Consider the following 26,703-nt stretch of genomic DNA (forward strand, 5'->3'; position numbering starts at 1 on the left):
GCTGAAACTTCAAAATGCTAGAGGGATCTCTAAGTGCCGCAACCGAGTGGCATTCCACCATCCAAAGAACATACGTGTGCCAATTCCAGCCAATCCTCTGTCCCGACAAAAGTTGTGGACGCAGAGAGAAAACCCAGCTCGCACGTGCCAGTTTACATTTCTAATCCTCTTCTTTCCATCTTTCCTCATCCTACACTTCTCTGTACACACTGTAATGGCACTCACTTTTATCTCCCCAATATCCATAAAACCTCTGAACCTCTCTTCTTCCTCTAGCCGTTCTAGTTCAAAGGCTTCAAATCCTCTGCAATCTATCTCAAGGCCCCTTGCCATAATCTGTGGTAGGATAGACCCGGAAAGAGAGGATCACTGGCAGAGTGAGTTCATATCAGCTACTGTCATCAATTTCCACTTGCAGACCCCCATGAATTCTCCTTAAATTAGTTTATTTCGACATTAGATATCCAATCACCGATGCAGGATCCAAGAAATGGCAGACATTTGTTTCGACAGCACTGGCAGCTGCAGTTCTTGGCTTTAGCTCCAACCCAGCGGCTCTTGCCGAACTCAATAAGTACGAAGCAGAAACGCGAGGTGAATTTGGGATAGGATCAGCAGCTCAATTTGGCTCTGCAGATCTCAGGTAAACATTTCACGATAACTTGAACTCCGCAAAGAAGTTGTGCATTCAGTTCTAGATTGAACATTCTATTTCTTGCTGTGTAGGAAAGCAATGCATGTCAATGAAAATTTCAGGTAATTTTTCTTATATAAACCATTAACCCTGCATGAGACAAACCGTGAATCTATGCTATGCAATTAATCAAAACTGAGCTTGTTGAATTCATGAGAGTAGCATGGTTATAGACTGACGATAGGAATGTAATGAACAAGGCAATGATACCTTCCCATGCTTATAATCAGCCAAAATGGGTGATGCAGAAGAGCAAATTTCACATCTGCCGACATGAGAGAATCCAATTTCAGTGGCTCAACATTCAATGGTGCATACCTCGAGAAAGCTGTTGCGTACAAGGCAAATTTTACAGGTAAAACACATGCTCAAAAACATCAGAGTTAAGAGCTGCGACTTTGTGAACGAATTGGTGACTATTATCTTATAGAAAAGAAAAAATATCCTCAAGCAAGTACCAACTATTTACCTTGTCAGGATGCTTTCTTACAATTGTAGTAACGCACTAAACAATTCTTAGATGGTCTCAAGGTCGTTAGAATGGGCTACTAAGTAGAATTCCTAGGAGGGTTGGCACAATTGGATTGAGGATTGTCAGACTCTAATAACAAAATAAAATAGATATAAGAACAATATCAACATCAAGAGTGTTCAAGTAGTTGCGTTCAATATCTAAAAGTAAATTTGAGTTTGATGATAATGGATAAACCAAATAAGTTCCTAAGTTGTCCATTTATTGAACAAGTTAGCATAGGACAAAAACCCCTCTATTTCATTTCTTGGATTAAAGAGTGCATGTCAACTCTTCCTTTTCTTTAGCTATAAATGGCTCCTTGGAAATTTTCCAAGGGAAAAGAAGCATCAGGCAAGGAGATCCTCTCTCTCCCTATCTCTTTGTTATGGCAAAGGCATGGCCAACAAAGCTATTGGAGCTTGCCTCTGTATAAGGGAAGCTTAAGTATCACCTAATTGCAACCAAAAAAATAGAAGTTCAAAAAAAAAAAAAATGCAAATTTGTGTTGTGCTGGTGATCTCTTGATTCTCTCTTGAGATTTACGCTCTTCAATTTGCATCTAGGTTATATTGGATCTCTCCTGTTGCCTCTTCTGGTCTTAAAGCCAACACTATTAAGTCTGCTGTTTTTATGTTGGTTTATTTGATATGGAGAAGCAATCTGTTCTGACATTCCGGGCATTAAGGAGGGCTTTTTGCCAATCAAGCATCTTGCTCTCCCTCAGATTATAAAGAAAATTTATAAGCATGATTGTGCTATTCAGTCTGCTTAGTATCCAAGGGGCTCTGCCATGTCCCTGCCTGCAACTGTTTTAGATCTTCTTGAACATAATTTTAAAAACTTCTTGTGTAAAGGTACTGGCTGTGAGCAGAATAAGCTGTAAAAGTATAATTAGTTGGGTTAATATCAGCAAGCCTTTGGCTGAAGGTGAACTAGGCTTGAGGGGTTTAAAAGAGCTTGGGTTTGTATTGCTGTCAGGCGTCTCAGGCTTATCTGTTCAAATGCTCATTGGTTTCTTCGGGCCTTAAGGAAAAGAAAATTATTGGCAATGGTTGTTCCTCTTGCCTGTTTCATGATAACTGGCACCCTCTTTAGTGCTGTAGTGAGCAGATATGGGAGCAATATAAACACAGAATACTCCCTCCCCATCGATGCTAAAGTTTCTACCATAATAGTTATTAGGTTTAGCATAGAAGAACCTGACAGAGGAAGGTGTACTCCCAAGAGAGAGGTGAATTGAAATTTTAAAAATTTTTTAAAATCCTTTTTAATAAACTCTTTCTCAATCCTCTTTAGTTTTAATAATTACACATGTAAGATTGATTATCAATAATAAGTATAGCGAAGATTAAATTAGTTATCAACCTTAATGAATGAGTATGCCTACTTTAAATGCTTTATGGATTAGTCAAGAAATCTTTTAACAATTATCCCACAAACCAATCCAACCAAGGTAACCAAGATAAGATTCACAATATGAAATAATAACATAATCTCAGCAATGTTTTCAAAATTCAGCTTTTATGTATGTAGCTGACAAAAGCCCTATTAATAATACATAAGATACACTTGATTTTTCAATATGAAACACAAGAGAAATTTCCAACCACTCTTCCAAAAATCAGATTTCAAACCAATGACTTTCAAGATTAAAGATCTTTGTTGATTTTCTTTCAATAATTTTTGAGTCTTGGGTATTAATCAATCGACATACTCCCTTATGGTTTCCACAATAAGATTTGATCAACCAACGTACTCCTTTTTGGTTTCCGCAATCCCAATATCAAATTAATTTTCAGCTTTGTTTATTTCCAAACCACACAGTGTATATGAATTAAAAAATAAACAATCAACCACGCAGTTAATATGAACAGAAAATTAAAGAGAGTAGGGAAGAGATGAGACCGAGTTTTTACATGGTTCGGCTATACCCGCCTACTACGTCGCCTTAAGCAACACACCTAAGGATTCCACTATACCACTCCTTTACGGACCGAACAAACCTTTTACAACACTCCTTCAATAGGATAGAGCCCTCGTCTCTAAGCAATACCCTACGCTCTGTTACACAAGAATTTATCTTCTTCCAAATCTAACGATCCAACATTCCTAAATCATCACAAAAACAAAAACCAAATGGTGTACAATGACACTCTCTACAAAAGTTCATTAGTACAATTAATTAGCACAATATACTTCAACAGAAATCAATATAGAAAGAATGAAAGTCAAGATAATATCTCCGGGGTTCTTTAGATTTGGAAAATCTCAGTAGAAACTCAAAGAACCATGGCTTTAAATCAACAAATTCTCAATAGAAACTTTCGAAAAAGTTTGAGCAAGAGAGAGCTTTTGAGAAGTATTTGTAATATAGCTTGATTGTTGTTTGTATTCCTTGGTGTTTTGAAATCCTTGGGTTTAAGGGGTATTTATAGAGTTTATAAAGTGTATTTCGTGTTCCCCAAATGACTTGGAGTGCTTCTCAAGTTTTCATAACGTTTAGTATTCAAAAAATCAAATTTGGAAACTTCCTGTTATTTTTAAAATTTGAAATCTTAAAGAGTCAGGCAACTGGAAATAAAGAGTCAGTCACTTGGATAGTTAAAAACACAAAGAATTCAAACTCAACGAGGAGTCAGTCGACTAGAAACACTGAGTCCGTTGCCTGGGTCCTCTCAAATTGTTGTTCAATCGCTTGGACAAATTATGTTAGTCTCCTGGGATGTTGACAATTTTGACCAACTTTCAGTATTTTGAGTTTAACTTTCACTATACGACTCCAATTTTAATGTTCTTAGTACCAACAGAAAGCTAAGAGAAAATCCCGCAATTTTTTTGTTGAACACATTTTAAAATAAGAAGTATTTTATAGAGAAAAATGCTTATCAATACAAATATAGAAAAAAGAAGGTAATTTGAAGAGAGAGAGCTTTGGTGTTTTTCATTCAAAAAATAATTTAAACCTTTTCGAAATAACTTTTGATCTTATAAAAATATTTTTCAAGTATTTTAAAATGTATCTAGGTCTAAGTAATTAACCTAAGAGATTCATGTATCTATATTGAAACTGAATGAAATACTTACACGAGACTTCTTAAACTAAGGCACTCTAAGCAGTAAGTCTTCATGTGTAGCTTCCATTATTCATTTTGAATTTGGCTTTAAGTTTCATCTATAACTTCATGCTTCAATATACTTCAAACTTTATTAGATAATCTTTGAATCCATGCTTTAATACTCGTTAAGCTTCATTTGATCATCTTTCTTTAGAGTATAAGCTTTCAATAATCCTTGTGAGCACTTGACCTTGTATTCACGTACTTGCGTCCTGAAATATCATCACTTAACCAAATGTGTTAAGTACCTATGATTTATTATCATTAAAATAAGATTTTAATCCTTATAAGGCCAACAATCTCCTTCTTTTTTATAATGACAAATAAGGAACAAAAAATGAGTAAACCTTAAAAAGGCTCCCCCTTACAATAAGCATCAACTTAACAATATTTAAAATATCAAGATTAATTTCAATAATAATTTCAATATTGTGCTCATATATCAAGATCACATCATGTTATAATTCAGGATCAAATACTTTTATAGTTTAGCCCATATACATGCTTAGGTATGTAGTGTCATGCTCAATTTTTGCCCAAACTTCTTCCCTTTTTGACATCAATCAAAAAGAGTAAGATATTAAGAAAAACATATAAATACTAAGGCAAAGAGCAATCATAAGCAAAAGTGTATATCTAGTGAAGGCACTAGTTTTGTTGCAAGTGATGAAACTTTAGGAATCAAATCATTAAGGTCATGTTCAAATGAATACAAAATCTGATTGCAAGACTCCATGGAAAAGGAATATGACAGCTTAAAGATCATGAGAGCATGAATATCAAAGAGGACTTGCTAAAAGCTTAGAGAATTTGAAGCTTAAAGTCAAGATGGACAAAACAAAATACAAATATGAAGATTCCAAGCTTAAAATGTTTTAATGTCTTAAGAGAGTCTCTATGTAAGTACTTCATTCAAATGATAATTTGATTGGATTTGAAACTCATTAAGAATCTCAGTGACTTAGAGACCATGTTTTGAAAAACCCTGAAAGTACTTTTCAAAAGTCTTAAATTATTTTAGGGAAAGAAAAAGAGTAAGATATCAAGAAAAATATATAAATACTAAGACAAAGAGCAACCATAAGCAAAAGTATATATCCAATGAAGGCACAAAACATAAACTTTGCATTCATCATGCATAAAAAGATAGACAATAAGTCTCAAAATAGTATGAAAAAAATACAAACGATTATATATCAAAATTTTCAATAATCTCCATAAATCATGATTTCATAGCTTAACAAATCTAACTCCCCTTGAATGAAATGTATTTCATGTTCAATAAATTTATAATTTCATTCTTGAAGGACAAATTATGTGTTTATGAAGGTGTCAAGACTACCAATCATGCTTTTAAATTTGTCATGTCATGCTCAAATATCAATTAATTTCATGTAAGTGCTCATGGGTATCAATATCAAGAATACTACCAATATCATATCAATATCATTAATATCATAACATGCTCATGCTTAGCAAGTTATTTCAATTTTGCAACTCAATCTCTCTTTTTTATTTATCCTTTTATCAAGCTTCAAATGACTTTCTAAATTGGCTTTTTGAAGCAAATGACTTCCTTGACTTCGAAGATAAGCCTTATACAATCCAAACTTTCTTGATTTGTGGTCAACAATACCATTTTTGTATTCATTTGTTGCAATGTTATAGTCATCAATAAGCTCATAAACTCTTCTTTAAGATTCCATTTCAACTAGTTCAATATCCTTGTATTAAATTGGATTAAGTAGCTTTCCATATATTGAACAAGGATAAATTTTCTTCTTATATTTGAATTGGTTATCTTGAATCTTGTAGGCTATGGAGGTATCCCTTTTCATTTTAGTATAGATTTAGCTTTCTTAATTTCTAAAAAGAAAATGACTAATCCTATCTTTGGAGTCCTTAGTTTGTGAACTAGGCTTTTTATTTAGGTACCCATACTTTCTTTGGTCCGGATGGTTTAACAAGAGTTGATTCTTTTATTCTCCAAACTTATCTGATTTTTGTACCCTTTCTTTTTAATGGACATTCAAACTTAATGTGTTCTTTCTCTTTACATAGAAAACATGTGGTATGTGTGTAAACATTTAAGGAGGAGCTAGCATAATCTTTGGAGACTTTTGCAAAGTATCCCATGTAGAGGTTCTTTTTCCTTGTATTCTTAACTCCACTGAATCTCATGCCTACATTATTCAAGGACATTCGTTATGCGCCAATCATTTTATCAACATTTTCTTTTCTTCTAGTGAAGTTGTAAATTATTTTATTTTAATCCTTAATTTTCTTTTTAAGATCCCAGATATTCGGGTCGTGTGTATTTTTACCCTTTTCTTGATTTTGAGACATTTTGCTAATTTTGTTTTCTAGTTCAGATATATATAAATCTTTCTCATTTTCCATAGAAGATTGGGATCTTAGATCTTCTATTTCTTTCATCACTTTTTCATTCTTGCTTTCAAATATTTTGATTTTTAAATCTTTTTCTCTTTCAATAAGATTAGATACTAATTCTTTCATTACAGCTTCATTCTTATTTTTCAACGACGTATACCCTTTGATCACTTTAATTAGAATCTTATGAACCTTGAATAATTCACTTTGTAGTTCTTTATAAGATGGTATACTCTCATCATTGGATTCATCATTGCTAGTTTCACTGCATGATTCATTAAAAGATTTGGATGAGGAACTTTGTTCATCATAATCATCATCACATGCCATAAGACAACCATTTTCAAACTCTTGTTCACTTGATTCACTCTCTAAACTACTAGAACTTAGATTATCTCATTTAGTGACCTTCATTGCCTTTTTCTTTTTCTTCTTGGAATCCTTCTTAAGTTGTGGATAATCCAATTTTATGTGTCCAACTTTCTTGCAATTATAACATGTAGGGATTTTATTCCTTGCTTCCTTTCTATTGGTTTTTTCTTCATCTGATTTTGAGTCCCGAAAATTTTCTAGTAAATTTATTCTTTTTCCTAAGAATTTTTGCAGGTCTTTTGATTATGAGAGCTACATCATTTGCATCAATTTCCTCTTCATCTACATCACTAGAGTTTTCATGTGAGGTTTTAAATGCAACAAATTTCTAGGCTTTAGATTTTTCACTTCTTTCATTTATTGTTATCTCATATGTGAGAAGAGAACCTATTAGTTCATCTAGGTAGGTGTTTTTTAAATTTCTTTTTTCAGTTATTGCAGTTGCCTTAGGTTCCCAAATTGGTGGAAGTCCTCTAAGAATTTTTTGAATCATTTCATATATTGAGTAATTTTTCCCTAAAGCATTTAAGGAGTTCATTATGTGAGTAAACCTAGTATACATGCTAGTGATAGTTTCATCTGGGTTCATCCTAAAGGCCTCATACTCGCTTGTGAGCATGTTGATTCTACTATCTCTAAAATCAACCATATGAAGTAGGTTACTTCTAATTTATCCCATATTTCTTTGGCTAATTTACATGTCATAACCCTATTAAATTCATTTACATCAAGGGCACAATATAGTGCATTCATAGCACTTGAATTTACTTGCAACGTCTTAAAATCATTGTCCATCATCTCTTTTTCATCTTTAGGTATTTCTTTACCATCCATGGTTTTAGTGGGGATGTGGTTACCTTGTGTGACAACTTTCCAAGCTTTCTAATCCATGGTTTGCAGGTATATCCTCATTTATTGTTTCCAAAAAGTATAGTTGACACCACAAAAGAGAGGTGGTCTATATGACGATTGACCTTTGGCAAAGGAAGATACACCTAGGTGTGTCATATAGATCTTTATGTAGCTTCTAGTTAGGATTTGCTACAACCATGCTCTAATACCTATTGGAAAAGGAAGGTGTACTCCCAAGAAGGGGGTGAATTGGGATTTTAAAATTTTATTTAAATCCTTTTTAATAAACTCTTCCTCAATCCTATTTAGTTTTAACAATTACACATATAAGATTGATTATCAATAATAAGTATAGCAGAAGATTCAATTAGTTATCAACCTTAATGAATGAGCATGCTTACTTTGAATGCTTTATTGATTAGTCAATAAATCTTTCAGCAATTATCCAACAAACCAATCCAATCAAGGTAACAAGATAAGATTCACAATATTAAATAATAACACAATCTCAGCAATGCTTCTAAGATTCAGCTTTTATGTGCGTAGCTTGACAAAAGCCTTGTTATTAATACACAAGATACACTTGATTTTTCAATATGAAACACAATAGAAATTTCCAACCACTCTTCCAAGACTCATATTTCAAACCAATCACTTTCAAGATTAAAGATTGTTGTTGATTTTCTTTTAATGATTTTTGAGTCTTGGGTGTTAATCAATCAACGTACTGCCTTATAGTTTTCGCAATAAGATTTGATCAACCAATGTACCCCCTTTCGATTTCCGCAATCCCAATATCAAATTCATTTTCAGCTTTGTTTATTTTCAAACCACGTAGTGTATATGAATTGAAAAATAAACAATCAACCACGAGGTTAATATGAACAAAAAATTAAATAGAGCAGGGAAGAGAGTGAGACCGAGTTTTTATGAGGTTCGGCTATACCCTCCTACGTCCTCACCTTAGGCAACACACCTAAGGATTCCACTATACCACTCCTATATGGGCAGATCAAACCTTATACAACACTCCTTCAATATGATAAAGCTCTCCTCTCGAAGCAATACCCCACGCTTGGTTACACAAGAATCCTCTTTTTGCAAATCCAATGATCCAACAATCCTGAATCCTCACAAAAACGAAAAAACAAATGGTGTACAATGACACTCTCTACAGGAGCGGATTAGTGTTGATTAGCATAAAATACGAAGCTGTTGACTTTGGTGCAATCCCAAGAGAGGGGGTGAATTAGAGATTAAAAATTTTCCTCCTAGGTTCAACTAATCCAGCAGCATTATTACACAACCTAGGGGCAGTCTAAGTATATATGAAAATGCTGATACGATATATTAATCACCTTTTAGTACATACAATGCAAATCTAGTATTTCCAATTCAAAAGCAATATCGCGCCAATCAAATATGTAATATATTCATTAAGGAAATTAAGTGAAGTACAAAGCAGAATATAATGTAGGAAATGTAAATTTGACACCAAATATTATATCAGGGTTTGGCTAATCCTGCCTACATCCCCGCCTTAGCTCACAAGCACAAGAATTCCACTAAGGATCACTTCACGAGTGGAGCGGCACCGTATTCAAAACCTTACCAAGACGGTGCACCTAACTTTCCTAACCGGCTCTAATTCAATCCGGGACTTTTCACATGGCAAGTCTCCCTCTTTAAGCCCATGCTTGGAATACAATCGTTGAAATACAAATTTGTTGTACAAGTAAAGTGCTTCTAAACAAACAGATAAGTACCACAATATAGTCCAAATAAATATGCACACATAGATGATAGAATTTATGCTTGGTGCCAATAAAGTGTGCTAGCACTCAATCTGATGCAAATATACAATTGAGTCCTAAAGTGTATTTTCAAACAATCTTTGAAACAAAATATCAATATTAATAAATCACCACAAGTTTCAAAGAGTTCCAACTAGAGTATTCAAAATATCTCAAAGATAATTTTCTCAAAATAAAAACTCAAGAGATATTTGAAAAGTATGCATATGAAAAAATGCAAAGACTCACTAGCTACAAAGGTTTTTCCACACAAAGATTTATTAATTAAAATCGGGGGAAATACCTTATGCTTAACTCTCAATCCGAATATCAAATATACAACACAATGAGAGTTTCTTAACAAAGAGAATAATGTATAACCACTCAAAGCACTCTCACAAGGATTGATTTATCAAAGGAATGGTAGTATGTGAGGGTATATGTTTTGTACTTGGAAAAAGCTCTCTGAAAAATACAGAGAGTATTTTTCTAATCAAAGTGCCAATTAATTGTGAATTTGAGCAAATGAACCCGTATATATAGGCAGGGCTAAAATTTTAACCGTTGGGGATACATAGAGAATTATTAATTTTTTTTAAAATAGTTTAAGAAAATTAACCCTGTTTAACCCCAATTAACCGCGGTAAAATTTTGGCCAACTTAAGAGTTTCGGTCGACCAAGCCATAGGTTCGGTCGCCTAAACAGACACAACAGAAAAAGTTATTTTTGAAGTTCGGGTGTTTGAATGAGGGTTCAGTTTGCTGAACAAGGCGATTTTCCAATCTATGTAAGGTTCAGTCACCTAGTTTCAAGTTTAGTCTACTGAACTTGCACATTCGGTCACCTGGGGGTATTTGAATGTGAAGTTCGGGCGCCTGAGTTGTTCGAAAAAGTAAGGGTATGCTTTCAGTCGACCATGGACACTCAAGTCATTTGAGTTCGGTCACCCGAATGCAGGTCAACTTTTTTACCAGTCAACAGTTAAGTACCGAGGCGTTTTCAAAGCGAAGATTCGATCACCCGAACCCCTTACACAATTAAGACCTAAGTCATATTTTAAATCATAAGTTAACCCTGATTACATAGTTAATAGTGGAGTTTTTCCTAAGTATTTGTGTAAGGACTTAGGGTCATCTAAGGACTTTTTACTTAGTCCCAAAAATTCGATGTCGGTTGACCGTCTTAATCTATGGTCTTTGAGCATTTAGTTCTATCATGCATGTGATGCAGTAATTACAGACCATATTATATTACAGACCAAATAATGAATGCAAATACAATAGCAAATAGGTCTTCATTCTTTCGATTTTTCAGTTGCCATAAATGAAGCTTGATCTTCATAGTCTGTATGGCTCGCTTGAGTTCCTACCATCAGTGCATGTAAGGATAAACCTATTCAAGAAGCTTAGTGCACAAGTGAGAAACATTGGTTTTGCATTAATCAAAATGGGATCAGACTCATAAAGTCAATAGAAGCTCAAGATAATATCACTGAGGTTCTTTAGATTTGGAAAATCTTAATAGAAACTCAAAGAACTGTGGCTTTAAATCAATAAATTCTTAGTAGAAACATCAGCAAAAGTTTGAGAAAAAGAGAGCTTTTGAGAAGTATTTGCAATATAGCTTTATTGTTGTTTGTATTCCTTGGTGTTTTGAAATACTTGGGTTTAAGGGGTATTTATAGAGTTTATAAAGTGTATTTCGTGTTCCCCAAGTGACTTAGAGTGTTTCCGAAGTTTTCATTATGTTTAGAATTCAAAAAATGAAATTTGGAAACTTCTTGTTATTTTTAAAATTTGAAATCTCAAAGAGTCAGTCAACTGGAAACAGAGAGTTTGTCGCCTGGGTCTTCTCGGGTTGCTGTTCAGTCGCCTGGACAAATTATGTCAGTCGCCTGGGAAGCTGACAACTTCGACCAATGTTTAGTATTTTGGGTATAACGTTCACTATACAACTCTGATTTTAACATTCTTGGTATCAACAAAAAGTTAAGCGCAAATCCCACAACTTTCATGTTGAACACTATTTAAATTAATGAGTATATGATAGATAAAAATGCTCATCGATATAAATGTAGAAAAAAGAAGGTAATTTGAAGAACCCCGTTTTGGTGTTTTTTATTCAAAAAATAATTTTAACCTTTTTGAAATAACTTTTGACCTCATAAGAATATTTTCCAAGTATTTTAAAAGGTATCTAGGCCAAGTAATTAACCTAAGATTTTTATGTATCCATATTGAAATCGAATGAAGTATTTACATGAGACTTCTTAAACTTAAGCATTCTAAGCAGTAAGTCTTCATGTGTAGCTACCATTCTTTTGAGATGCTTCAATATACTTCAAGCTTTATTAGATCATCTTTGAATCCATGCTTTAAAACTCTTTAAGTTTCATTTTATCATCTTTCTTTGGAGTATAAACTTTCAATAATCCTTATGAGCACTTGACCTTGTATTGACATACGTGAGTCCTGAAATATCACCACTTAATCAAATATGTTAAGTTCCTCTGATTTGTTATCATCAAAACAAGATTTTAAGTCTTGTAAATCCAATATAACCTCAGCTAATGTTGTCATATCAGACACGTCTCCTTGTTGGGAAGGCACAAGTAATAGTAGCTTTAGCTCAGACTCTGCTTTGCATTTGATAAACCTAGGAATTCCACTTTCTGCTGGTGTTCTATTGTTTAGTTTTAAAGATAACATTTCAAGATTTTATTAATTGCTTGGTTGGCTGCCTGGAATAGAATGAGCACTCTAGAAATGATTTCTACTCAGAGTGGAACTGCCTCTGATTATTAATTCTATCATCACCATTAGGAGAGCCAAACCATCTATTTTTTGAGTGTAGTTTCTATGGTTGAATTGACAAGAAGTCTACTGACAGTTTGAAGATCTTGAAAAATGTTTTCTCCAACTGGAATAAATTGCTAGGTTTTCTCAAATGGGGAATATTCCTTGGCTGCAACTATTTTTCTAAGGACTTTGGGGAAGTTTGTTGGCAACTTATAGGTTTTTTTTCTTTTTTTGCTCGAGTGTACTACTTGTTTCCTTTGTACTATATAATATATATATATATATATATATATATATTTTTATATTTGTGTGTGACTCTTATACTTAGTGGGATGACAAATAAAGGAAGAAAAACATGTGAGAGAAGTCTTCTTGTACTGGCAGCAGAAGACTTATCGATGAGAGCCCTGTGCTCGTCGATGAGTAGATACCGAGAGCCTAAAAATCTTAGAGTTAAAGACTCGTCGACGATTGGGCTTATTTGACTTGTCGACGAATCCCCTGTTCTCGTCAACGAGTATGCCTAGGCTGTAAGAAGAAAATTAAATTTTGAATTTGAAAGTTGGTGTGGTTGGGTAATTAGAGGAAAACCTCCGATGGAATGTCTATTTATCCCTATCTGAGGGCATTGTGAGAGATGAGAGAGATCTTTGTGAAGTGTATTGTGTATTCTCAAATTTTTTAGTGAAATTTTTGTGTCGATTGCTTCTGTGGATGTAGGCTTTGCCAAACCACGTACATCTTGTTGTTGTGCTTGTTATTTTATGTTTTCTAGTTGAATTTGATTTTCTTGTTGCGTATTTATTCTGCTGTGCATCCTACTTATTTGATCCATTATTACAACAAATTGGTATCAGAGCGATTGTTGATATGGCTTCGAGATCATCATCCACAAGATTTGACTTCGTCAAATTTGATCGAACCGGGAACTTTGGTTTATGGCAGAGGAGAGTGAAGGATATACTTGTGCAACAAGGAATAGCTAAGATTCTACTTGGCATTCAATCAGTTGGAATGAAAGAGGCAATATGGGGAGAATTAGAAGTAAAGGCTATTTCTACAATAGGCTTGTGTTTGGCCGATAAAGTTCTCTATCATGTAATGGAGGAGGATTCTCCAGCGGTTGTGTGATGAAAGTTAGAAAACTGGTATATGTCTAAATTAAATCCTTGTTGAATAAACTTTTTCTTAAGCAAAAGGTTGTATTGGCTTAAGATGGTTGAGGGTTCGGATTTGAACCAACATATCAACACTTTCAATCAAATTGTGAGTGATTTGGCACGTGTTGATGTAAAGTTCGAGGAGGAAGACAAAGCATTAATGCTCTTAAATTCCCTACCTATGTCTCAAACAATGAGAATTTGGTCAGATGTCTTACATGGGGCAAGGATAGCCCAAATTTGGAAGAGTTGACAAGTGCATTGCTTGGTTTTCATCAAAGAAAAATGATTAGTAATGAAGCTTCACATGGTGAAGAACTTGTTGTGAAAAGTAATCAAGAACATGGAAAACATAAGTCCCAAAGCAATTCTCGGTTGCAGTCTAGGAAGAAGGACGTGAAATGTTTTAAGCGCGGTAAAATTGGGCATGTAAGACCACAATGTCCACAGTAGAAGAAAGGGAATTCTAAAAATAAGTAAAGTCCATCAGAATCTGCAAATGTAGTGGAAGAAGATTCAGAGTGCAATGATGGGGATATGATTTGTATTTCATCAGGTTCGGAGTGTCTCACGGATGATTCTTTGATTCTAGATATCAGATGCTCTTATCACATGACAACAAATAAAAAATGGTTTGACACCTACAGGATAGTTTATACTAGTTGTGTTTTTATGGGAAATAATGTTTCATGTAAAATACTTGGTATTGGAAATGTCAAAATTAAAATGCACGATGGTGTTGTAAGAACCATATATATTGTAAGGCATGTTGAGGGTCTAGGAAAGAATGTTATTTCATTGGGTACTTTAGACTGTAATGGATTTTTTTACAAGTCTAAAAGTGGAAAAATGGAAGTCTGTGAAGGCAACTTGATTGTAATGAAAGGAGAAAAGATAGCAGGAAATATCTATGTACTGCAGGGTGTTACCGTTGTAGGTGGAGTTACAACTGTCGAATCTGAATCACATACTTTGTAGAAAACGCAATTGAAGCATATGGATGACTAAATGTAGTCAGATGTTTGGGGACTGATGATGATAGAATCAAAGGATAGACATATGTTTTTCGTGAATGTATCACAAAAGGTCTTGGTTTATCTCATGTGGTACAAGCCTGATGTTGGGTACAACAAAGATGAGTCTTGGTTTTCTGATTCGTGTGAACAGAGATGCAGGGAGAATGGTTTTATCTCAGTGTGGCTTTGTGGACGGAACCGTAGGGAGACTTTGTTTGCCATCTCAAGGAGGTTCTATGGAGAAATCGTTGTGAAATGTCTACTGTGTACCCAAGGATGGGTTGTGATGTCCGGGATATGTCAAAGGTCCTCCATGATTGTTTGATGGAGTGTTTCAGCAGGCAACAGAGTAGACCATGAGTTGTTAGTTTTGTTAAAGACTATGCAGGGGGCTTTAGTGATATAAGACTTGCAGTAGCTTTTGTGTTTACTGTTGTGGGAAGGTCTTATTGGAAGCCTAGGGAGAAGTCTTCGGGTGCTGAATCTACAAATGTATCGGGGTTGATGGTAGAAGCTGAAGCAGCCATTGGGAAGTTCAAGCACCATTGCTTGGACTTGGTGCATGTCTCTAAATACTAGAAGGGAGACTGTCCTAACCGAGCGTTTCAAGTTCAAGAATCAGTCATGTTTTTTAGGTTCTCCTATGGGGCATATAATTGCCAAGGTAGAGTTTGTTATATTTGTGTGTATCTTTTATACTTAGTGGGATTAGAAACAAAGGAAGAAAAACATGTGAGAGAAGTCTTCTTGTGCTAGCAACAAAAGACTCGTCGACGAGTGCCCTGTACTCGTCGACAAGTAGACACCAAGAGCCTTAAAATCTTAGAGTTAAAGAATCATCGATGAAAGGATAGACTCGTCGACAATTGGGCTTCTTTGACTTGTCGACGAATCTCCTGCTCTCGTCAACGAGTGTGCCTGGGGTGCGAGAAGAAATTTAAATTTTGAATTTGATCGTTGGGATGGTTGGGTAATTTGAGGAACCTTTGAAGGAATGTCTATTTATCCCTATCTAAGGGTATTTTTATCTTGTAACCATGGTATTTCTCTGCCAAAAGTGAGGGTGTATCAATAACAAAATGGAGGTGCCGCCCTCTTTTAGTTAAAAAAAAAAAATTTTTAGTGAAATTTTTATGTCGTTTGCTTCCGTGGATGTAGGCTTTGCCAAACCGCGTTCATCTTGTTGTTGTGCTTGTTACTTGATGTTTTCTGAATGAGTTTGATTTACTTGTTGCGTATTTATTCCATTGCGCATCCTACTTATCTGATCCATTATTACAACATATATAGGATAGGACAAACACAAAACCTATAAAAGTAATTTAGTAAAGAGCCAAAAATTAATGTGTCACTGGATCTTACAATCCTACCCGAATCCTAATATACCCTTCTAGCAATAGATGAGATCACTTTTGAGTGTCTAGCTAATTATTATTTTCCATGCCTCTGGTTCTACCATTGATTCGCTTAGCTTTCCAAGCTTTTTCGCTCCACCTCAGTGGAGAATTTTTGGAGGTAACCATCAAGGCCTATTCAATCACTCTGCGCTGTGAATATTCCTCAGTATTCAAACAAATTCATTTTACCAAAGATCCCACTCAACTTTGTCCCTGAACTTTCATACTCGGAACCATGGTTTTAAATCATGGTAGCAGGTGGCGTAACATAATGGTAGCGGGTGTAACAAGAAGCGAAAGTAGTGGATGTTACATTACAGGAAGCGGGTGTAGCAACTGTGAATTTTTTTTGCAAGCACACACAACCTTGTGTATATTAGCATACTTGCATGTTTTAAGATGTAAACTTTTTTTAGAAAGAGTTTTAGTGTATTTTGGGTCCCTTAATTCAACTAAATTATTTGGTAAAGGCAAGAAATTTAAATTTGTTTAAAACCACCATTGTTAGAAAAAATTACATGTGTGTGCGTATTTATACTTCTCATTTTTTCTTATGTGTGCTAAATTAATTAATAAAACAAAATAAATTATTCACTTCATTAGTCTATTAGACACATAAGACATACAAATAATACAAATATAAAATAGCCATAAAAGAAAGAAGGTTGAAGTTGAAAAATATTGAACAAAAATATTAAATTTGTAATATTATCAAAATAAATATTTTCCTTACAAGATAGTATTTTCCAATTGTTAATTAATGCTTATCTAGTGAGTATTTAAAAAAATAGTAATTTTGGTATCATTGTCATCCTTATTATAATCTTTTCCCCCTCTTGCCACATAGTATATTGAGAATGATTGATGAAAGAGAGGGGAAAAGTGAGAAGAAAAAGTAAAAAAATTTGGCTAAGTAGTCTTGTAGCGGTTATGTAACGGCCATAGTAGCCTTTACAAAATGGTCACAATTTGTAATGGCTGCTACAACCGTGATTTTTTTCCTACTGATTTCGCAGTGTATAACGATATCGGTAACCAAAAAAATAGTTACATGACGACGTTATGTAATGGTCATGACCATTATTTAAAACCATGCTCTGAACTATCACAAGCACCTGCTTTCTTCTCCCCACAGCTTTGGAATTTGTATCGTCTTATTTGAATGTGCTCTTAAGGTCTGGCGAGAGGAAACCACTCTTACGGTGAGGTTTTGCACCAGCTTCCCTAGTGTCTTTCAATTTATTCTCTAAGACTATCCAACTTCAACTTCCTTTCTAATTCCTTCCTTACAATCACCTTGAAATGTACCAATAACCTCCGACCCATATTCATTTAAAAATATCCCCTTCAATTTTGTTTGACCACCTCAAACTTCTAGACCAACTTGCTAATCATCACTAAGTACTGCATTTTCATATTATTTTTGGGTGGGGGATTGAAAGGAAATTATCACGAAATTCTAAAAAAAAAAAAAAAACTTGTGAGAAACAAAATAGAGTAAAAACACATGCCGAAGAAAAAGAAAATAATCATATGCACAAGACAGTATTTACGTGATTCGAACTAAAATTATGTGGCGAAAATATTACCGATGAAAACATGCTTGAAAATACCTTTACTACTTTCCATCCTACTAATGTGCTCATGCAACAACAATATAGGTTGAGTAAATTTAGTAAATTTTCTAAACCAATACCATGTCTTCTTGTTGTTAAGGAAAATAACGAGCTTTTGATGAAAAATGACCAAAGTCGTCCAATTGGTTCGACCCTATTCCCTGAAGTAAATATGAACACATCTCGTGGTCGAGGATGAGACCGCAAGTATGGTCGTGGGCATGGTTGTGATTGAAATAATCACTGGCATCAACGTGAGGATACAATCCCATGGAAAAGGAATAACCCCCAGAAAATGGATGACACCTAGAAGTGAGATAATGACCAAAATCAGCAACCCATACATTATGAAAATGAATGCTACTTATGCGGAGGAAAATGTCATTGGTTGTGTACCTATCATATGCCTACGAACTTGGTAGATCTATACCAAGCCTTTATAAATGAAAAGGAAAATAGTAAAGAAGTAGAAATAAATTGTGTTGATTTTCTTACAAATCAAGATGAAAATAATGATGCAATAATTTAAGTTATAAAGTAAGCAAAATTTGGATTTAAATAAATAAACTATCATATTTATGATTGTTATGATCAATTATGGTTTTTATTATTATTATTGTTTCTAGGAAGAAAAAAAATTTTTAAAAACTGCCAACTTTATTTTTAGACTATATCATACAAAAATTAAAGCAGTTGAATCATATAATGTCTTGCACCAGAAGTGCAATGACCCAAAGTTATTTACACTTTGGCATGATTGTCTTGGACATCTTGGAGATGTAATGATGCAAAGAATCATTGAGAATTTACATAGTAGTCCACTAAAGAATTTGAAGATTCTTTCATCAAGTGATTTCATGTGTACTGCTTGCTCTCAAGGGAAATTAATTGTCAAATCATCTATTTTAAAGATAAGTCTTGAATCTCCTAACTTCTTACAAAGAATTCATGATGATATATTTGGACCAATACATCCACCATCTGGATCATTTAGATATTTTATGGTCTTAATTGATGTTTTTACTAGATGATCACATGTTTCTCTATTTTTCTACTCATAATATTGCATTTTCTAGACTTCTTTCTTAACTGATTAGATTACAAGCTCATTTTCCCGATTATCCAATTAAATCAATTCATTTGGATAATACTGGTGAATTTACATCTCAAATTTTTTATAACTATTGCATGTTACATGGAATAGATGTTGAACATCTTGTTGTTGATACCCATGCACAAAATGGTTTAGATGAATCTTTTATTAAGAGATTTAAACTTATTGCTAAACCTATGATTATGATAACCAAATTCCATTTATCAGTTTAAGGACATTCTATTCTTCATGCTACAAGTTTAGTTTGTATGAGGTCAACTGCTTACAATTAACTTTCACCCATGCAATTAGTTTCTAGGCAACAACATGATATTTCTTATTTAAGAACTTTTGGTTGTGCAGTATATGTTCTTATTGCCTCTCCTCAATGAACTAGAATGGGTCCTCAATGCAAGCTTGGTATCTATGTTGGTTTTGATTCCCCTTTTATTATTAGATATCTTGAACCTTTAATAGGTGATTTTTTTTAAAGCACGGTTTGAAGATTGTCATTTTGATGAAGCAGTATTTCTTACATTTGGAGGAAAAAAATAAGTGCCTAAAGCACAACATGAAATCACATGGAATGCTATGAGTTTATCTCATTTAGATCTTTGGACAAATCAAAGTGAACTTGAAGTTTATAAGATTATACACTTGCAAGGGATTACAAATCAGTTACCAAATTCTTTTGTAGATACCAAAGTCATATTAAAATCTCATATATCTGCTACAAATATTTCAATAGGTATTGATATCCTTCAAGGACAACAGCTGCTAATAAACTTAAACCTCAAGTTAAGAGTGGAAGGTCTATTGGTGCAAAAGATAAAACTCCTACAAGGAAAAAATTGAAATCTCTAAACACTTTAGAAGAGGTTACATGGATGGATAATCCATTCAACATTCAAAAACCCATTTCTCCTAAAAATGAAATCCCTATTATGGAACCTCGTCAAGAGGAATCTCCTGAAGAGACATCCCTTGAAAAGGGACAGACACTTGAAAATAATAATGAGATCTCAATTCATTACATAGGAGAAATATGGGATAGAAATAAAGTTGTTGTCAACAACATATTTGCATATGCAGTAGCTACTGACATTACCAGGAGTAATGAGGATCTGGAACCTAAATCTATTAATAAATGTCAATATAGAAGTGATTGGCTAAAATGGAAAGAGGTCATCACATCAAAATTAAACTCTCTATTAAAAGAGAAGTTTTTGGACTTGTAATCCAGACACTAGAAGATGTCCAACATGTTGGATACAAATGGGTATTTGTGCACAAGTGAAATGAAAATAATGAAATTACTCAATATAAAGCAAGACTTGTGGCACAAGGTTCTCACAGAAACTCGAAATTAATTATGAGAAGACATATTCTCCTGTAATGGATGGAATCACTTTTAGATTCTTAATTGGGCTAACAGTCACTAAACAACTAAGCATGCGTCTTATGGACGTAGTAAAAGCATATCTATATGGATCATTGGATAGTAAAATCTATATGAAAATCCCTAAAGGATTTAAATTTCTTGAAGCAAAACCCAAAAATTTATATTCAATTAAACTCCAACATTCTTTATATAAATTAAAGCACTCTTGACGCATATGGTACAATCGATTAAGTGAGTACCTTGTGAAAGAAGGATTCATAAATAATCCAATTTGTCCATGCATTTTTATTAAAAGATCAGAATTGAGATTTGCTATAATTGATATTTACATTGATGATTTGAATTTAGTTGGGACTCTTGAAGAGCTCACTAAAGCTACATATTATTTAATGGTAGGATTTGAGATGAAATATTTAGGAAGGACAAAATATTGGCTTGGCCTATAGATTGAACATGCAAATGGTGGAATTCTTGTTCATCAATTTAGATATACCAAAAAGATATTAAGGCAATTATGTATGGGCAAAGTTCATCCTTTGGGATCTCCAATGATGGTGCAATCACTTGATGTTAAAAAGGATCCCTTTCAACCTCATGATGAGGGGGAAGAATTACTTAGACTCGAAGTACCATATTTAAGTGCTATTGGCTCTTTTATGTATCTAACCAATTGTACAAGATCTGACATTGCATTTTCTATAATTCTACTAGCAAGATATAGCTCTACTCATACTCGACAACACTGGAATGGAATTAAGTACATTCTACACTAATTAAGAGGTACATCTGATTTGGGTCTATTGTACTCATCTGATTCCAAATCTCAACTAGTAGGATATGCAGACGCTAGATATCTATTTGATCCTCACAATGCTAAATCTCAAACTGAATATGTATTTCTTTATGAAAAATTGTTATATCTTGGAAATAAATAAAGCAGACGATTACAACAACATCCTCCAATCATTCTAAAAAACTAGCTATCCATGAAACTAGTAGAGAATGCATGTGGTTCAGATCAATGATTTCTCATATCCATGCAAATTGTGATCTTTAATCAATTAAGGGTATTCCAACAGTTTTATATGAAGATAGTGTTGCATATATAGTTCAACTAAGAGGATGATACATAAAGGGTGACAGAGTAAAGCACATCTCTCCAAATTTTTCTATACACATGAACCCCAAAGAATGGTTATATAAATGTTTTGCAGTTTCGATCAAGTGATAATCTAGCAGATTTGTTCACCAAAACTTTGCCTATCTACAACATTTAAGAAATTGGTTCATCTCATTGGAATGAGACATCTTAAAGATCTTAGCAGAAGTAGTTAATATATGGGTGACATCCAAGGGAGAGTGTAATAAAAAATATGGTTGTCACCCCTTCATCTTCCACCCCTTCATCTTCCACCACCATGTATTGCCCTATAAAAGAGCCCTCTTCCTCTCATTTGGTTATGTACTGAAAAATACTTGAAGAGAGTATGCATATAGAAAGGATGAGTGAAGATGAGAGATAAAGAGAAGAGAGATATTTTGTACAAGGCCGATTCCAAATTATCTTGTAATTTTTCCTGAGATAGTAAAGTATTTGATCTCATCTGCCCATGGAGTAGGCATAGCCGAACCACGAAAATTTATGTTTTATCTCTATTTATTTTCATGGATCTTTTATAACATGAAAATAGGTTTTTTTTTTTTTTTTATCCTTTTCCCTTGGTTTTGGTATGTCCTCTTTGTATCGCGTAATTATAAAGTGACATCTTCAAACTAACAATATGCATACTCAACTTGAGTAACCCCTTCATGTTCATCATTTTGTGCCATTAGGAGAGATCAACTAACCATAAAGAGTTAAGGCAAAGATCGTTGTTATGTATAATCATTTTCAAATTCATCTGAATTGTAATATATACTTTTTTATGATCTTAATTTCAATTATTATGTCACTTCAAAAAAATATTTAGGTTAAAAAAAAATGACCTAAATTTTTAATGATTTTTCTTAAACTTCGTTCTTATGTTGCAAGCCTTGTGGAAGAAATTGTTGATGAAGAAGGTCTGAATTTGATTTGTTGTTGGTTTTACTTAAAAGAAAAAAGAAAAAAAAGAATGAAAACTCATTGTAAAATGTTGTTCCCACTTGCAAATCAATTATTGGTTTTCTGTGTAATTTTCCTTCATCATGAAAATGAGGCATAACTTTTGTTGTAATTCCACGAATTGATTGGTACCGATTTTTTGCATGTTGTGATGCTTAAATTTCTATTATTTTCTTTTAAATATGTGTTTTTTGGATAGAAGATTTTCCTCTGTCAATTGTGTGCTAATTGAGTAGTATTTTTCTTATATTTTAATGATGCAATAACAATCACATGCAATTTGATGCTTTTAGCCAAGTTTCCTTTCCCTATTCAAGTGCGTATAGATTGTTTGTTATAATGTCACAGTGAAGCAGTAGAAACATTTTTTACTTTTAACATTTGCAATAATTTCTTATTGAAATTTGTTTAGTGATTCATAACAAATTTATTGCATAATTAATTCACATAGAATAAAATATTGTGAGTTATGACCTGACTATATCTTAAATATAGTTATAAAAAAGTATTCATAACTTGTAATTATTGTTATTCAAAATTTTCCAACACAATTAAGTGCAAATAAAAATAAGAACACCATGAACTATGTATTTGTTGTAATAACGCATGCAAGAAAGAATTTCTTGGCTACTTGATTATCAATTTGAATATGAGACGCACACAAGACACATTGTTTATGTTAGTTAAGCCGAAAAGAAGCACAATGCTCTACACAAATGTTTTTTGAGGCAAAATGAAATTGAATTAAAATTGATTTAATTGTATACTCATTTCTGCAACTTTTTTTTTTCTTCAAAACATTAATTCTCCCTAATACATTGTTTCCAATATGGATTTCAAAGGGTTTATGTGTTAAATTTACATCGAAGTAATTGATTCTTACGAACAAATAATTATTTATTAAAAATTATTCATTATTGCATGTTTTATAATTCAAGAAATTTTATTTTTCATTGTCATTGTTAAAAAATATGTAGTCAAAGTATACTAGATCCTTAATTTCATGTGCATGGCATGTGTTCCTACTAGTATGAAAGTTACATTACATTCAAGAAACCACATAACAAAAGTTGAAGATGAAATAGAGGGTATATAAATGAAAGGCAATATATTTCGGAATAAATTAATCTAATGTTCAGACGTTTGGAACTTGAACTTTAAGTTTAGAATTTTTGGATTTGGAGGAGACTTGCTACAAAATTTTATTGTATTTATGTATGAATGGATGTAAATTCAAAATTCAAAATCTACGCTAAATAACACAACCAAGACTTCCCAATAACCTAGCTTGCTGATGAAGTAGATTTTCAACTTATCCATTTAATTTATGAAGTGTGATATTCTATTGTATTGTTCATCTACACTCTTTATTGTTGCAAGTAACATTTATTATTAACATTAATTTGTTTAGCTGTTAAACAAGTTAGTAATTTGTATACTATTTTTGTCATTGAACAGGTGCGGATTTAAGCGACACATTGATGGATCGCATGGTAAAAATCTATTTGGCTATACCCACTTCTAAAATTTAAGCATATTTGGTTCAAAAACTCAAATGGATCATTGAAGGAAGAAAATTTCCATTAATATGCATGAATTCCCACTACAAGGTCTCTATTTTCATGTGTAGGTGTGTAAATTTCAATTCAAATTTTTATTGGACAAATGAGTATTGATTAATGGACCAAAATTCTAATTTCGATAGAATTGATTAGTGAATTTTTGTTAAGATTAGTGTATAGAAATATAACATAATGAGATGAAAAAAAAATCAAATCTATTGCTTAATTTGTTATGTTCTTCGTTTAATTCACCTAGGTTCTCAACGAAGCTAACCTCACAAATGCCGTGCTGGCTAGAACTGTTCTCACTCGGAGCGATCTCGGTGGAGCCCTAATCGAAGGCGCCGACTTCAGTGACGCTGTGTTGGACCTTCCGCAGAAGCAGGTATCACGCTAAGTTGGTCGGTCATCCTTGACATTCAAACTCTTTCTATTCCACAGTTTTCAAGACTGAAATCCGAGACTTGAGAAAGCCCTGGGTCGACCTAGCATCGATATGTCAAGTTACGATATTTCTTCCTCGTATATGTGATTTATGCTCTGCTATTTTTTGAATCGTTATACAGGCTTTGTGCAAGTATGCGAGTGGGACGAATCCAACGACAGGGGTGAGCACGAGAGCAAGCCTAGGGTGCGGCAATAGCAGGCGAAATGCATATGGCACCCCATCTTCCCCATTGTTGAGTGCTCCACCCCAACGCCTGCTTGATCGTGATGGATTCTGTGATGAGAGCACTGGTCTTTGTGGTTCCAAATAGTTTTGTTTTTAATTCCGTTTTTAGACTGATTAATATTTTAAATACATACATTAACTCCAAAACCAAATTTAAAACATTGTATGCATATATATCTCAGTGTATGTACTTGTGTGTGCAAGGATTAAAAAAAAAAATTCACGACTGATGTGGTCATTTCACGTTGATTTTTCTTCTTTATTTTGTGTTTATGTTTTTAATTTCAACAAAAAAATATATATGTAATAAATATTTAAGTGAACATTTCCTACAATATAAGTGCATTCAAGAAGCTTTTTTGACCAAAAAAAAAAAAGGTAGTCTATCAATTCTTATCCTTCCAAAATCAGCATCTCAAAATTTCAGGGAACAAACAATTTTTCTCATAGATAATCAGTCAAGATTTGGATTTGCATAAGCCAACATCACAAATTATAGTTTTATTATACTCATTTCAATGTTCAATGCAATGATTTTTTAGGTGTTTACAATTAAACTTAAGGAGATAAAAAATTGGTATTCTCAAATTTTGGATCTAGGATAGTGTCTTGGCCATTTGGGTGAGCTTCAGATTAGGGTGTGAAACTATGACTAGTTGGAACACTACCTAGGATTCTAAATTTGGGGTGTTAATGACTTTGTTATAAAAAATCAGTATGGAACAACGTTGAGCAAAATCAAAAGGGTGGGTTTTATTATAGACCAAAACAAGAAAGGAGAATAAGGGAGTTTAAATTGGGGATTTAGGTGCGAGTTCAAATGAGAAGCAAACTTGCATCTAAGTAGAGTGGTAGAATGGATATTCCAAGCAAAGAGAACTAGGTGACTCTTAGAAGCTTAAGTTCAAGTGGCAAGATAATGATGAGGGGATGATATGTAGGGTTTTAGATAGAAAGACTCTAAGTTAGAGAGAGAGAGAGAGAGAGAGAGAGAGAGAGAGAGAGAGAGATTCAAAGATTCTTAGGATCAATGGAGGCCCAGCAAGCCAAGGGGATAACCGACAAGGTTTAAAAGAAGGGGGAGACAAAAGGATGGGATTTGACCAGTCTAGAGAAAATCTTCAAAAATCATTTCAATGATTCTACCGCCCATTTTCGTCTACGACTATTGGCTCTTGTAGTATATAGTTTAGTCATTCTATCCTCAACAACGTATATTATCGGCTACAAAGTTGTTGTGATCTTCTCAATGATGGAGCATAGGAGAGATGATCCTGTTTTAACTATCCTTGTTGAAAGCTTTCTCTCTTTTAATTATTGCCAAGAGAAGGGAAAAGGACCTCTCATTTGATGCACACGGTTTCTAAGCACATGGTTTGTAGAAACCCCAAATTATCCGGAGGTCTTATATTACAAAAAAATATATATATTTCATACAAAGAAACAAAAAAAAATTAAAAAAAATGTAGAGAATAGGAAATTACATTTTTACATTGGGAAAATTAAAAAATAAAAGAAAACGAATGGAAGTGGACCACATTCTTCAAATTGAAAATCATTTTCACACATGCAATGTGAAAAATGTGCAAAAATAAAAAATAAGTGGTGATTAGGAGTTAACTTTGGAATTTAAATTTTGATTAAAGCAAATTGGAAATTTATTTAAAAATTTTGATTGACCAATCAAATTCAATTCAAATTACCTCTCCCAAGCCTATAAATAAAGGCATTAAGAAAAGAAGGACAAGACAAGAAGAGAGGAGGAGAAAAAAGGGAGACCCAAGTATTTTCCACAAATAAAAACACATGAAAAGAGGAAAGAAAGAAAGGAGAAAAGCATAAAAATAAAAAAAAGATTAAAAAAAATAAAAAAAAATAAAAAAAAATAAAAAAAATAAAAACTTATCTTGCAACGCAGGATCAATTTGAGGAGTCTTCTATGCTCTGTTCGCTGGTATCCCAGGCCTCCTTATGGTCTGGCTTCAGAAAAAGTGGGTAAGCGTGAGCGAGTAGTCAAAAGGGGTTTCTGTCAGGAAGGGATCGGAAGAGAGATGGGGAGAGTAAGAAGGGAGATAAGGGTTGCGATCCACAGATCTGTAGAGAGAGACTGAGAAAAGGAGAAGGAGGTAGAGGGTGTAGGTTAAAACTG

The 26,703-nt window shown here is 33.6% G+C and overlaps 1 protein-coding gene across 2 annotated transcripts; it reads left to right on the plus strand.

The window, feature by feature from the left end:
* LOC131164252 (thylakoid lumenal protein TL20.3, chloroplastic) lies at positions 1-24,803 on the plus strand. 2 transcript variants are annotated; one of them, XM_058121300.1, is made up of 7 exons: positions 1-377; positions 481-643; positions 727-756; positions 943-1,049; positions 23,778-23,812; positions 24,138-24,266; positions 24,448-24,803. In XM_058121300.1, exons 1-7 carry the CDS (start codon positions 215-217, stop codon positions 24,637-24,639), a joined length of 819 nt encoding a protein of 272 aa, XP_057977283.1. In that variant the 5' UTR covers positions 1-214; the 3' UTR covers positions 24,640-24,803. The 2 variants fall into 2 exon arrangements, with proteins under 2 accessions (XP_057977283.1, XP_057977284.1); XM_058121301.1 differs by lacking the exon at positions 727-756 and having other exon boundaries at positions 47-377.
* The last annotated feature ends 1,900 nt before the right edge of the window (positions 24,804-26,703 follow it).

This window comes from Malania oleifera, chromosome 9, assembly GCF_029873635.1.
Source record: "Malania oleifera isolate guangnan ecotype guangnan chromosome 9, ASM2987363v1, whole genome shotgun sequence".
NCBI lineage: Eukaryota > Viridiplantae > Streptophyta > Magnoliopsida > Santalales > Ximeniaceae > Malania > Malania oleifera.

Coding starts and splice junctions, on each gene's coding strand:
- LOC131164252 (XM_058121300.1), top strand. CDS start 215: ATGGCACTCACTTTTATCTCCCCAATATCCATAAAACCTCTGAACCTC. Junction 378..480: donor AAGAGAGGATCACTGGCAGA/GTGAGTTCATAT, acceptor TCACCGATGCAG/GATCCAAGAAATGGCAGACA. Junction 24,267..24,447: donor TGGACCTTCCGCAGAAGCAG/GTATCACGCTAA, acceptor ATCGTTATACAG/GCTTTGTGCAAGTATGCGAG.